This window comes from Trichechus manatus, unplaced genomic scaffold, assembly GCF_000243295.1.
Source record: "Trichechus manatus latirostris isolate Lorelei unplaced genomic scaffold, TriManLat1.0 scaffold00007, whole genome shotgun sequence".
Lineage (NCBI taxonomy): Eukaryota > Metazoa > Chordata > Mammalia > Sirenia > Trichechidae > Trichechus > Trichechus manatus.
The window spans coordinates 19,953,276-19,963,979 of record NW_004443943.1 but is presented as its reverse complement, the minus strand read 5'-3'; the positions used below and the strand labels follow the sequence as shown (position 1 = coordinate 19,963,979).

The 10,704-nt window shown below is 57.2% G+C and overlaps 1 protein-coding gene across 1 annotated transcript; it reads right to left on the bottom strand.

Moving 5' to 3' along the window:
• Positions 1 to 1,067: 1,067 nt before the first annotated feature.
• LOC101342295 (cytochrome P450 26C1) lies at positions 1,068 to 9,454 on the bottom strand. The gene is made up of 6 exons (XM_004369939.1): positions 9,251 to 9,454; positions 8,451 to 8,675; positions 7,711 to 7,986; positions 6,374 to 6,529; positions 3,619 to 3,948; positions 1,068 to 1,445 (listed from the first exon to the last, which is right to left on the bottom strand). Exons 1-6 carry the CDS (start codon positions 9,452 to 9,454, stop codon positions 1,068 to 1,070), a joined length of 1,569 nt encoding a protein of 522 aa, XP_004369996.1.
• Positions 9,455 to 10,704: the final 1,250 nt, after the last annotated feature.

Genomic DNA, 10,704 nt, shown 5'->3' with positions numbered 1-10,704 from the left:
CACTTACTCCTCAGTTTATCTCTGCAACAGAAGGAGGTTGAGGCAGGAATCCAGGACGTCCCTGTAGCCAGCTACCGCAGAGATAATTCACCTCCCAGCTTCTGGCTCCAATCCTCCCCGGGCATTCGCTGGGGTGGGTCCTTCCCAGGGTCTCCCCTACCCTCCACCCCGCGCCTTCCCAGGGAGTAGTGCCCAGCTAAACCTCTAGCCTCCTTCCTCAACCGCTGCCAGGAAACTTTATTTCTTGGCCTTCCTGTTTTTACTACAAATATCCCAAACCTCTCTGATTATGTCTCAGTCTCCATGAAAACAATCAGACTTAGAGACCTCTCTGTGTGCTACTTTCTCCTGTATAAATGGGAAGATTAAACGCGTTCTTGAAATAGGAATTTTTCTTTTAAGAAGTCGCCAGCAGAATCCGGTGGCGTAGAGCTGTTTAGAGCCCTGGAAGCTCCTGCAGTTCTGGGTTTCCGCCGAGACCAGCAGAAGTGGCCCGGCCTACGAACCCGGAGGCCAGCTGCCTGTAGACCTTCCGTTAGGTGCCCTCTCCATGTGTCTTCCTAAGGTTCAAAGCCAGTCCAGGGCCGCACTCGCGGAGTCCCTGCTTCCAGCAAGGGTTGCAGATTCTGCCTCGTGCGCCGGCTCTCTGGCACCGACTGCGAGGCGCAATCCTTCCCGCCGCCCCGCGAGCCATGTGCCCTCCTGGGACTGGCCCCGGAAGGCGAGGCCCAGGTAGTTCCTAGTTGAGATCTGTTCCCTCCATTCCTGCTTCGCTATCCTGTGAAGGGTTTAAGAAGCTTCGCCCCTGACTTTTCCTTCCTCAGGGCGCGGAGCGTAGGAGGCACCTTCACACCGGCCTGGGCGCTTCTCCCTCGCCGCAGCCGTGGCTCACAGCTTGCTCCCGCACGGCGTCCTTCAGAGTCCAGCACAGAGATACATTTGGTGAACGTTTGTTGAACCAGTGAGCAAGTGAGTAGCCGCCGGACCCAGCACTGGGAAGCAGCAGATGGGCTGCGCTGAATGCGTGCCGCAGCCACTGGCCAAGCGGTGACACGCAGCGCTGCGTGTCAGAGACGTAGCCCATCCCCCGCGGCCGAAGGCGCGAGCGGGTGGAAAAAGAGCTGCAGCCCATCCACCGGGTGCAAAATGGGCACGGTTTGCATAGCGGGGAAGGCGGGTGTGGCCAGCTCCCAGCGCGCTGTGCGCACCAGCTCCGCTGTGAGCAGCTGGAGCATCGCCTGCGCCAGCTCCTGGCCGAGGCAGCTACGCGCACCGCCGCCGAATGGGATGTAATGGAAGCGGCCCGCGGATCCTCGCGCATCATCGCGCGCCGCGCGGAACCGCTCGGGGTCGAAGCCTTCGGGCGGGCTACGGTACACCGCGGCGGTCTCGTGCGTGTCCCGGATGCTATACATCACGCTCCAGCCCTTGGGGATCTGGTAGCCCTGCGGGGAGGCGAGGAGACCGGCCTGACCAGGAGGCACCTGGAAACCCGGTAGAATCGACCCTCCACTCCAGGTGCATCGAACAGCCTCCCTACAACCGCGGGAACGCGCTACTAATCCGGAAGCCAGCAAGATGCTTTCCGTTCCAATCTCAGCTCGTTCTGTATGTAGTTAGCTGTGTGACCTTGGGCTAGATACTCAATATCTCTGATCCTCAGTTTCGTAATTGATAAAATGAGGACAAAAATGTCCACTTTATTGTTGTGAGGATTGGAATAAAGTATCTGGCACATATATTAATGTTCAGTGAATGGGATTGATTATTATTTATGTCCTCGTGTTTTATTTTTGTCTTTTTTTTTTTCCCTGACATTAGCTCATGAGACCTAAATTCTAGTTTGCATCTACCTAAATTCTAGTCCTAACTGGGCAGGAACAACGCAAATGACAGGGACCCCAGTTCCTCTATGGTCAGCTCAATTTAAAGCTCTTCTTTGTATTGAATTGAAAATTGCCTCCCAGTCCTTCCTGCCCATTAAAACCAAAATACCAAACCGGCTGTGTCCAGTTGATTCCGACTCATGGCTACCCCATGTGTTACAGAGTATAACTGCTCCATAGGCTTTTCTTGGCTGTAATCTTTACAAGAGTAGATTGCCAGGACTTTCTTATGTGGTGCCACTGGGTGGGTTTGATCTGCCAGCCTTTAGGTTAGCAGCCTAGTGCAGGGACCTTCCCACCCATTAGCTGGTCAATAATGTTCAGATCTGGTAGCCACACTTTAAGAAGGTCCACGTGAGAATTAAACTGGGGAGTCCTTAAAATGTTGGAAGGCAGTTTTCATGGTCTCTCTCCCTCTCCCAGCTTTTAAAATCATTCCTCTTTCAGACCTGGTTTCTAACCCCGTCTATCCTGCTACCCTCCCCTCTACTGGCTTCAGGGTGTCTAGTCAGTCTCCCAAGAGGTGGACAGAACATTTTGGAATCACCCAAGTAGTGCTCTCTCTTCTCGGGACCTCAGTTTTCCCATCTGTAAAGTGGAGGGTAGCCAAGATCTTTCCCCCAGCCCTCACCCTGCATGGCCTGTGCTCTTCTCCCTCTGTTTCCCTAAGGTCTTTTTGGGCACACTAGTGCCTGCAGAATGAAGTCTGAATCCCTAGACACTGCATCCAAGACACTTTTAGACATCTCACTGATCCTCCTACTTTTGCCTGGCTGTTCCCTCTGGTGCACTGTTCCCATGCCAATCCTTCACTAGCCCAGTTCAAATGCCAGTTTTCAAAATGTTTTCGTGTCCTACAGCACAGTTGGGGATGAAGCTGCCAGCCCTCTCTCCACCTCCGGCTCCTTGAGGGCAGAATCCCAGCCCCTTTGATGCCCGCGCAACGTGCCATGGATGTTTGCTGCTTTAAGTGTCAGGGAAGGAGGTGCCCCCTCTCTGCCTCACGTGGACCTACAGCCACAACCTTCCAGGCAAGCATCATCAGTTCAGCAGCGCAAGGGCGCCACTCTCTGATGCAGCCGCCATGCCACACAGCCCCAGCCCCACCTGCAGTGTCAGAGCCAGAAAGGACTAAAACAGCCTCTTCCTAGAGGGTAAACTGAGGCTCAGGGTGGGAAGGAAACTGTCCAAGGTCATACAGAGATGGAGCCAGGCCTAGATCTTAACCTTGTCCAGCCCCAGCCAATCCGATCAGACAATTAAAAGAGTCAACCCCATATTTTAATTGCCGCGCTTTCCTGGAATCCGGGCTCTGCGGGGACCTGGACAGGTAATCGTAATCAGTTTCTTGATCTTGTGAGGGAGCCAGAGGGGTGGGGTACGGGCTATACTGGGGGGCTCTCTTTGTTCCCCACCCAGACTTACTGGCTGGAGCGGGGTTTGCTCGGAGAAAAGTATGTTTTTATTCTAACTCAGCTCTAATTGAGTTGACGACCCGGGCCTCTCCAAAACGGCCCTTAACCCTGCCGGTTCGCCAGGCGCCAGGTTTCGCGTCCCGCAACCCGAGATCCAGGCGGGTGAGACAGGGTTCGGCCCACTCTACAGGCGGGAAAGCCGAGGCTCTGAGAGACGAAGGAAAGAGACCTCGCCGTCCTAATCCCACAGCCCGCCCCAACCCCCGCCCCGCAGAGGCGGCAGGATGCCGGCAGCGGGATGGGCGAGGCGCACTTACGTCGAGCTCGAAGGTGCGCAGTGCTGTGCGGTAGCCCCCGGACACCGGCGGCAGGAGGCGCAGCACCTCCTTGACCACGCAGTCGATGTAGCGCAGACGGCCCAGAGCCGCGAGGCTGAGGTCTGGCTCGCAGCCGCAGTCGGGCCGGAGCCCTGAGCCGCCCCTTGCGGCCCCGGGCGCACAGCTGCACGCGCGCTCTAGCCCCTGAGCCCCCAGCTCCTGCCGGATCTTGACGATGGCTGTCGGGTGCTGCAGTAGCAGCAGGATGAGGGACGTGCTGGCACTGGCCGTGGTGAAGAAGGCGGCGAAGAGTAGCTCCACAGCCGACTCCTGCAAGACATTCCGGGCGGCGCTCAGACTCGGTCGGCGGAGTCACCTGGGGCAGTGATCCGACGGCTCCATGGCGGGGACACAAAATCACCGCATTTACCATTGAGCAAAGGCCGGCGAGCCGAGACTAGCTACCGTGGCGGCTGCGAGTTGATTGAATCCCAAGTCTACCTCTTGAGAAAGTCACATATAGCAACACGGGAAAAACAGGATCTATCCACTTGTCTTGGGAGGATTCCGAGAGATAATGCTAGGAGCTTATTCTGTGCACTATTCTTAGTGCTTTAAATATATTCACTTACTCAAATCTCACCTCAACTCTGAGGCACAATTACCGCCCTCGTTCTAACAGGTTTGAAAACTGAGGCATGGAGAGGTTGTCTTATGCAAAGGTTCCTACAGCTGGTATTCCCAGCAATCAGGCTCAGGAGCCCAGTGCTCTTAACCACCTCAAGGTGCTGCCTCCAACACCACCTGTGTGTCCTGTTACTGACCACACACAGATGGCCGGACGGCCGCAGCAGTGCCAGCCGCGCGCAAAGGCGAACATCATGACTTCGGGTTTCCAGGCTTACTGGAGTGGTCTCAGTGAGTCACTAAGCCTCTTCCTCTCCAGCCCTGCTCAGGAAAGGCAGAGAAGGGACCTGGTGGATTTTATCCTCCAGGCCCCAGTCGTTACTCCTGCTTCTCTCCTCCCAGGTCCTGGTGGGTGTCTTCCTTCCTAGCAGCCCCCACAGTTTGTGTTTTCACACTGACTGTGTGGTCACAGGATGAATGTGTACCTCTCCTCCCTGCACCAAGGGCCCAACCCATCCACTGCTGGAGAGTCATTCCGACTCCTAGCGGCCCTGTAGGAGAGAGCAGAACTGTCCCATAGGGTTTCCCAGGCTGGAATCTTTATGGAAGCTGACTGCCACATGTTTCTCCTGCACCGAGGCTGGTGGGTTTGAACCACCAACCTTTCAGTTAGCAACCAAGCACTTCAATCACTGCGCCACCAGGGTTCATTACCTCAAGGGCAGAGGCTGTGTTTTGCCCACAGCTGTATCCTTCAGCCCCAGCACAAAGCCTGGCACCAAATAGGTACATAATAAAATTTGTGGAATGAATGACCTGGTCTGAGGCCAAAATTGCCCACCCTGTCCCAGACAAGATGGAGAGTCAGGCAGGATGGAGACCCCAGGGCCCCAACATCCTCCTTAGTCTGCCACTGACATCCATGCCAGAACTGAAGATTCTTGACCAGTGGGTTCCTTCCTAAGAACCCTGAGGTTCTTGGCACTGGTCACCCCCTCCTTAGCCCTGACAAGAGAAAGGGACCATCCGCTCCTTTCCATATCACTCCCCTTCACAGCTCAGAGATGTCTCATCCACCTGCTCCTTTGAACCAGCTCGACTCCTCTCAACTTCACAACCACCCAGGAGTCAGGACAGAGAGTATTAGCCCCATTCTCAGAGGAGAAACTAAGGCTGAGCCCCACTCTTTCAGCAGCTGGTGGCTGGAAAGGGGAAAATGAGGCCCAGAGAAAGGATGGGAGTTGGGGAATTGCTTAGAGAAGGATTGAGGTGTTCCCATATCTAATTTTCTCCGTCCCTCAAGGGCCTCTCTACTCTTTTGCAGGTTCTCAAGCGAGCCCTAGGGCCACTCAAAGGCTTCCCTCCTTTCTTCCTGCATGTGTTCTATGTCTAGATAACCACAAGTTGTCATTGAATCGATTCCAACTCATGGTGACCCCACATGAGTCAGAGTAGAACTGTGCTGCATTGGGTTTTCAAAGGCTAATTTTGGGGATGTAGATCACCAGGTCTTTCTTCTGAGGTAACTCTGGGTGGACTCGAACTACCAAGCTTTTGGTTACAGCTAAGCATGTTAACCATTTGCACCACTGAGGGGTCCTAATTCTCCAGGAGATTTCGCAGTGGCAAAACAGTCAGGTAGAAGTCACCAGCATTAAAAAACCAGATGCCAAGGTGGCTCATGGAAGAAGAGTGTTGATTTAGGGAGGAAGGGGGAGCTTCAAGGAGGATGTGGAGTTTGACCCTGAGCCCTTTAGCGTTTAGAGAGGAAAGAAGTGAAGAGGCTTCACAGTCAAAGAAACAGCAGAGGCAGCGGCATGACTGACAGAGAAGGGGAGAGGGGGGTGTTTGTGGCCAGAACCTGTAAGGCGGGTCATGCTAGGATTCATACTTCAACCCTCTACTGAGGGTCCTAGAGAAGGGCAGAGACTGGCCAAGGGCACACAGCTAGTGGGTGTAGCTGAGCCAAGACTGGGACCTAGGTCTCCTCTTTCTGTTCATCTTGAGGAGTGCCTGTTGCTCGGAGTGAGGCCAAACAGGAATGTGGCTCTGGGGCAGCAGCATATGTGTAAAAAGCTGCTGGCAAGGAAGGCGAGGGAGAAGGAGAGGCCTCCCTCCCACCACCTACCTTCAGTTCCTGCACTGAGAGCTCATGGCCAAGTTCTCTGGCGCTGTGGATGATCAGGTCTAGGGCATCACCTGGCTCCTCAGCTCTGTCCTCACGAAGTTTCTCTGCAATGGCCTCCTCCAGGTGCTGATGCAGCTGGTCCCGAGCCCGGATGCCCTGATGGTCAGGAAGAGAAGGAGTAGGGCAGGAAGGCTCAGGGGGCCAGGCTTGGACACCTACCCAAAAACTTTCCAGGGCTGTGCTGACTCTGCCAAGGTCCTGCTGTTGACAGTCTTCCAGCCTAGCTTTGTGCCTGGCACTTAGTATGTTCTAAGCATTAGCCTCTGGAAAGGGGTGTGGACAAGAAGTTCAGAGAGCAAGCACAAGCAAAAGCACGACTATATCAGCTTGGAAAGCAGTGTAGTTGAACACTTGGGTTTTGGAGCCAGAGGAGATCTGGGTTCAAATCCCACCTCTGTGCTCTTCTAGCTGTGTGATCTTGGGTAAGTAATTTAACCACTCTGAGCCTCAGTTTCTTCATTAAAAAAAAAAAAAAAGGGTGGGGGATAATAACACTTTGCAGGCTGAGAGTATTGAATTCGACAATGTATCCAGGATGCTCAGCCCATAGTATGCCCCTTTATAAAACCAAACACTTTGTGGTGGAGTCGATTCAGACTCATAGCATGCCTCTTTGTACATATCTATTATTTTTATCCAGGTGACTGAAAACCAGGGAATAGGCACAGTGAGAATACCCACATCAGGAGGAGAGGGAGAGCGGGATGGGGCCTTTTTTAGCTGCTCGCTGGGCTCATCTCTCTGAAGTCTAACAGGCCGCGGTTCTCTGATCCGGAAACTAGCAGGCCCGGAGCCGCGGACTGGGAGCCGGCACCCACCCCTCTCCGACCCGGGCTGGCGCCGGGCTGGGCCGGGGGCGTGTTTGTGGCCCTCGCGCTCCCGCCGTTCAGCAGCCATTGAGGCTTCCGAAGAGATGCGGGAGGCGCGGCCGCGAGGCGCCGCTCTGGGGAGGCGCCGGGACCACTGGCTGGGCGCCCAACACCGAGACCCAACCTCGGGAAGCCCGCGGCTGGTGGGGCTGGAGCGCATACCGGCAAGCGCGGTGCAGAGAAGGTGTGTGGCCCACCCCGGGTCACACAGTGAGTCAGGGCAAAGGCCGCCTCCGGCGCCCACCGCCACACTATGCCTCCTCCCCACCCTGCACCACGCCTCCGTGCCCCAGCAGAGGCGGTGTGTGGGGGACGCCGAGGGTGTCTGGGAGGCCGTGGGCGCCGTGAAGCCCTAAAGGGAAGGTCTGGGGCTGCGACTCCGGCCTCTTAGAACCCGGGCGGCGGTACCTTGCGCAAACCGCTGAAGGGCACATCCAGGGGCAACGAGAAGAGGTTCTCCACCAGCTGCTCGAAGGTCCGGGCCAGCTCCGCGCACTGCGCCTCGTCCAGACGCAGCCCCAGTAGGATGCGCGCGGCCATGCGGAAGGTGAGCGCCTTGGATGCCTGGTAGACAGCAACAGGCTCGCGGGCCGCGCACCAAGAGCGCACCTCGCGCCGCAGCGCCCCCTGCAGGCGCGGCACGTAGCGCTCCAACGCCGCGCGGCTGAACACTCGCGCGAGGACCTGTGGGGAGAGCGCGAACTCAGCACTGGCCGCGGTCCGGCCTCATCTGCTCCGCCATCCCGGAGGAGCCAGAAGGCCAATTCCCGTGCCTTCCTTCCCTTCAAGCGGCCAGGACCTAAACTCACTGGCTCTTGCTCAGCTATTCCCTTTTGTTCTGCTCTGACATACAAAGCACCTCACATCCATCCAGGTTCCAACTGCCACCTCCTCAAGGAAGTCTTCCCTGATCTCTAGCCAGGTCCGAATTTCCAGTGCTTCTGCCATCACAGTTACAGAAGGTCAGAGCTGGAGGGACTGTTTAGTCACAGTCCTTGCCTTATAAACCGAAGCCCGAGAGGGTAAGGGACTGGCCCAAGGTCACCAGCTCGTGTACCCCTAACGCATGGCCCTAACCTGGTTCACAGCAGGTGCCCGGGAACCGCACGTCTGACGTCCCGACGGCCCCTTCTCTGGCTTCCGCTCACCTTGCGCCGCCTCCGGTGCGGCTCGCCAACCGCGCCGAGAAGTGTGTGCGAGCCCAGCAAGATATGCGCGCTCTGCGGCCACTGGCTGCGCACCAGGCGGTGCTCGCCCAGCAGGATGGTGCGCACATTCTCGGCGCCACTCACGCGGATCACCGGCCTGCCCAGCAGGTGCGTCTTGAATACGGTCCCGTAGCGCTCCCGGCGGGAGCTGTGGAAGCGCGAGCCCTGCGAGCGAGGCAGAGCGAGGTGGGCTGGGGCCGCGGGGCTTCCGCCGGAGATCTGACCCAGGCCTCCCAACTGCCCCTTGATAACAACTCCTTGCCGCAGGTTGTTGCGTTACTCTTTACAAAACACTTTAAGTACAGGGTCCCTGGACCTCACGACTACCCTATGGGAAATGCAGATGCTTCTATATTCCCATTAGTGAGAAGAGGAAACCAAGACTTAGAACTGTGCCTTGAGTGCCCAAAGGCTCATAGCTGGGACGCGCCCCTGATTCCTCTTTCTATGCTTGGAGGAATAGGACGACACACTTCTCAGACCCCTTCCGTTCACTCTCGCATTGTGTCGGGAGGAGTTAAGTAGCACTGGGAGGACTCCGGTGATGCGCGGTCTCGGGGTGCTCTCGAGGGAGCGGGGATGGGGGGCAGCTGGACAAAGGCGAGGGCTGTGCTGCGCTCCCAGAGGCTCTGGGCGACTGGAAGGGACAGGCTACGAACCCTGAGAGCATCAAGGAGAGTCCAGCGGGAGCCGGGGAAGAAGGGGCCAGACTGGGGGGCAGGGAACAATGGGCTGCTCACCTGAACTAACCAGTGCAGCGTTTCGCCGAAGAACGGCCAGCCCATGGAGCCCTTGGGCAGGGGCAGAGCGCAGGTCCGGTCCCGGCTCAGCGTCCAGCGGAGGGTCCAGAGGTGCTGGGCCAGGCTGAGCAGCAGACCAGCGCACAGGAGAGCGGTGCCCGCCGCCCCAAGCACCGACAGACAGCTCAGCCCCCAGGGGAACATCCCGAGCCTAAGGGCGCCCGGCCACTTACAGCGCAGCGGGTATGAGTTGAGGCGCCGGTAGCGCGCAGGGCTCACCTGTTCCGTTGGAAATTGCCTGGAGCTTGGGGGCCAAGTCCAAGATTTATCTCGGAGAAGGAGGACTCTATAACAGACTGGCAGTGGAAGGCGCAGTGACCGTGCCCTCTTAAGGAACGTGCCTTCCTCAAGGCCGGCGCGCTCAGTCTCAACCGTGGGCACCTCCCGCCTCCTCCAAGCTTCAGCACTCGAAAATGCCCCCTCCCGAGCCCGCCCAGCACTCAATGGATAGCAGCAGCGAGAGAGGGCAAAGAGGGGAACAACTCACTGGCGCTGACAACCTGGGTTGCGGCCACCAGGGCTGCAGACCCCACCCGGCCTCCAGTGGTTTAACCCTTCTCGGCCCACCCTGGACACATTTATATGGATATTGGCTCCCTCCCTATGGACTGATACGGGTTCACCAAACGTGACGTGCCTATGCATATTTAAAGCGCTCCTTGCAGACTCATGATTGGAGGTGGTGGGCAGCGGCGCAGTCACCAAGCGGCTCTGGATAGGGAGTGGCAGCCGCTGCAGCGTCCCGGCTGAGCCGAGGGGCCGGACCCTGCGCTGATCTCCGGGCGGGGTCTGCAGTTTCGCGCCAGAACTTTCCGGCTTTTCGCAGGAGCCCAGCGGGTGTGAACTGACCGAGCTGAGCAGATGCGGGCTTGCACCCCGCAGCGCTCTTGGCCCACCACTGGCTGCTGGCTCTCTCTGGAATCCGAGGTGCCCTCCCTCCGCCGCCCCAAGGTTAAAGGGCTAGAGTTTCTCTCCTTTGCTCGGTTTCTCTCTCAGGAGCACTGCGATCGTCGATGCCTGCCTTGGCATCACAAGAACCTACCAGGGATAGCCCGTGCACAGTAATGCCCAGATTCTCTGATCACCCCTCCCCCCACTTTCCCTGGTCGGTCCCTGATCTACCACTTCGGGAATTCTTCAAAGACTGTAGTTTCACTGCTGCCCAAAGCTTTCCAGAGACGTGCTATGCCCACGAGGAGCAGATGTTCTCGGGCGCAATTGGGGGCTCAAGGACCGAATTCACCATTCCCTCCCTTCCTTTCAGGAACATGACCGGGGATCCCTTGTCAGCTTACACGGTTGCATCTCAGGTTTTTTGTGTCCCACACGAAGGTTCCAAAAGCCCTAGGACTCGGCGCGTCCTAGTCCCTACAACGCGACCTGGAGGGTGGAGG

Bases quoted from the DNA above. Each gene is read 5' to 3' on its own strand.
- LOC101342295 (XM_004369939.1), bottom strand. From the start codon at position 9,454: ATGTTCCCCTGGGGGCTGAGCTGTCTGTCGGTGCTTGGGGCGGCGGGC. The intron at 6,530-7,710 runs GTACCGCCGCCC...CCTGACCATCAG, and splicing joins CCTTCAGCGGTTTGCGCAAG to GGCATCCGGGCTCGGGACCA. The intron at 1,446-3,618 runs GTAAGTGCGCCT...GCCTCCCCGCAG, and splicing joins TGCGCACCTTCGAGCTCGAC to GGCTACCAGATCCCCAAGGG.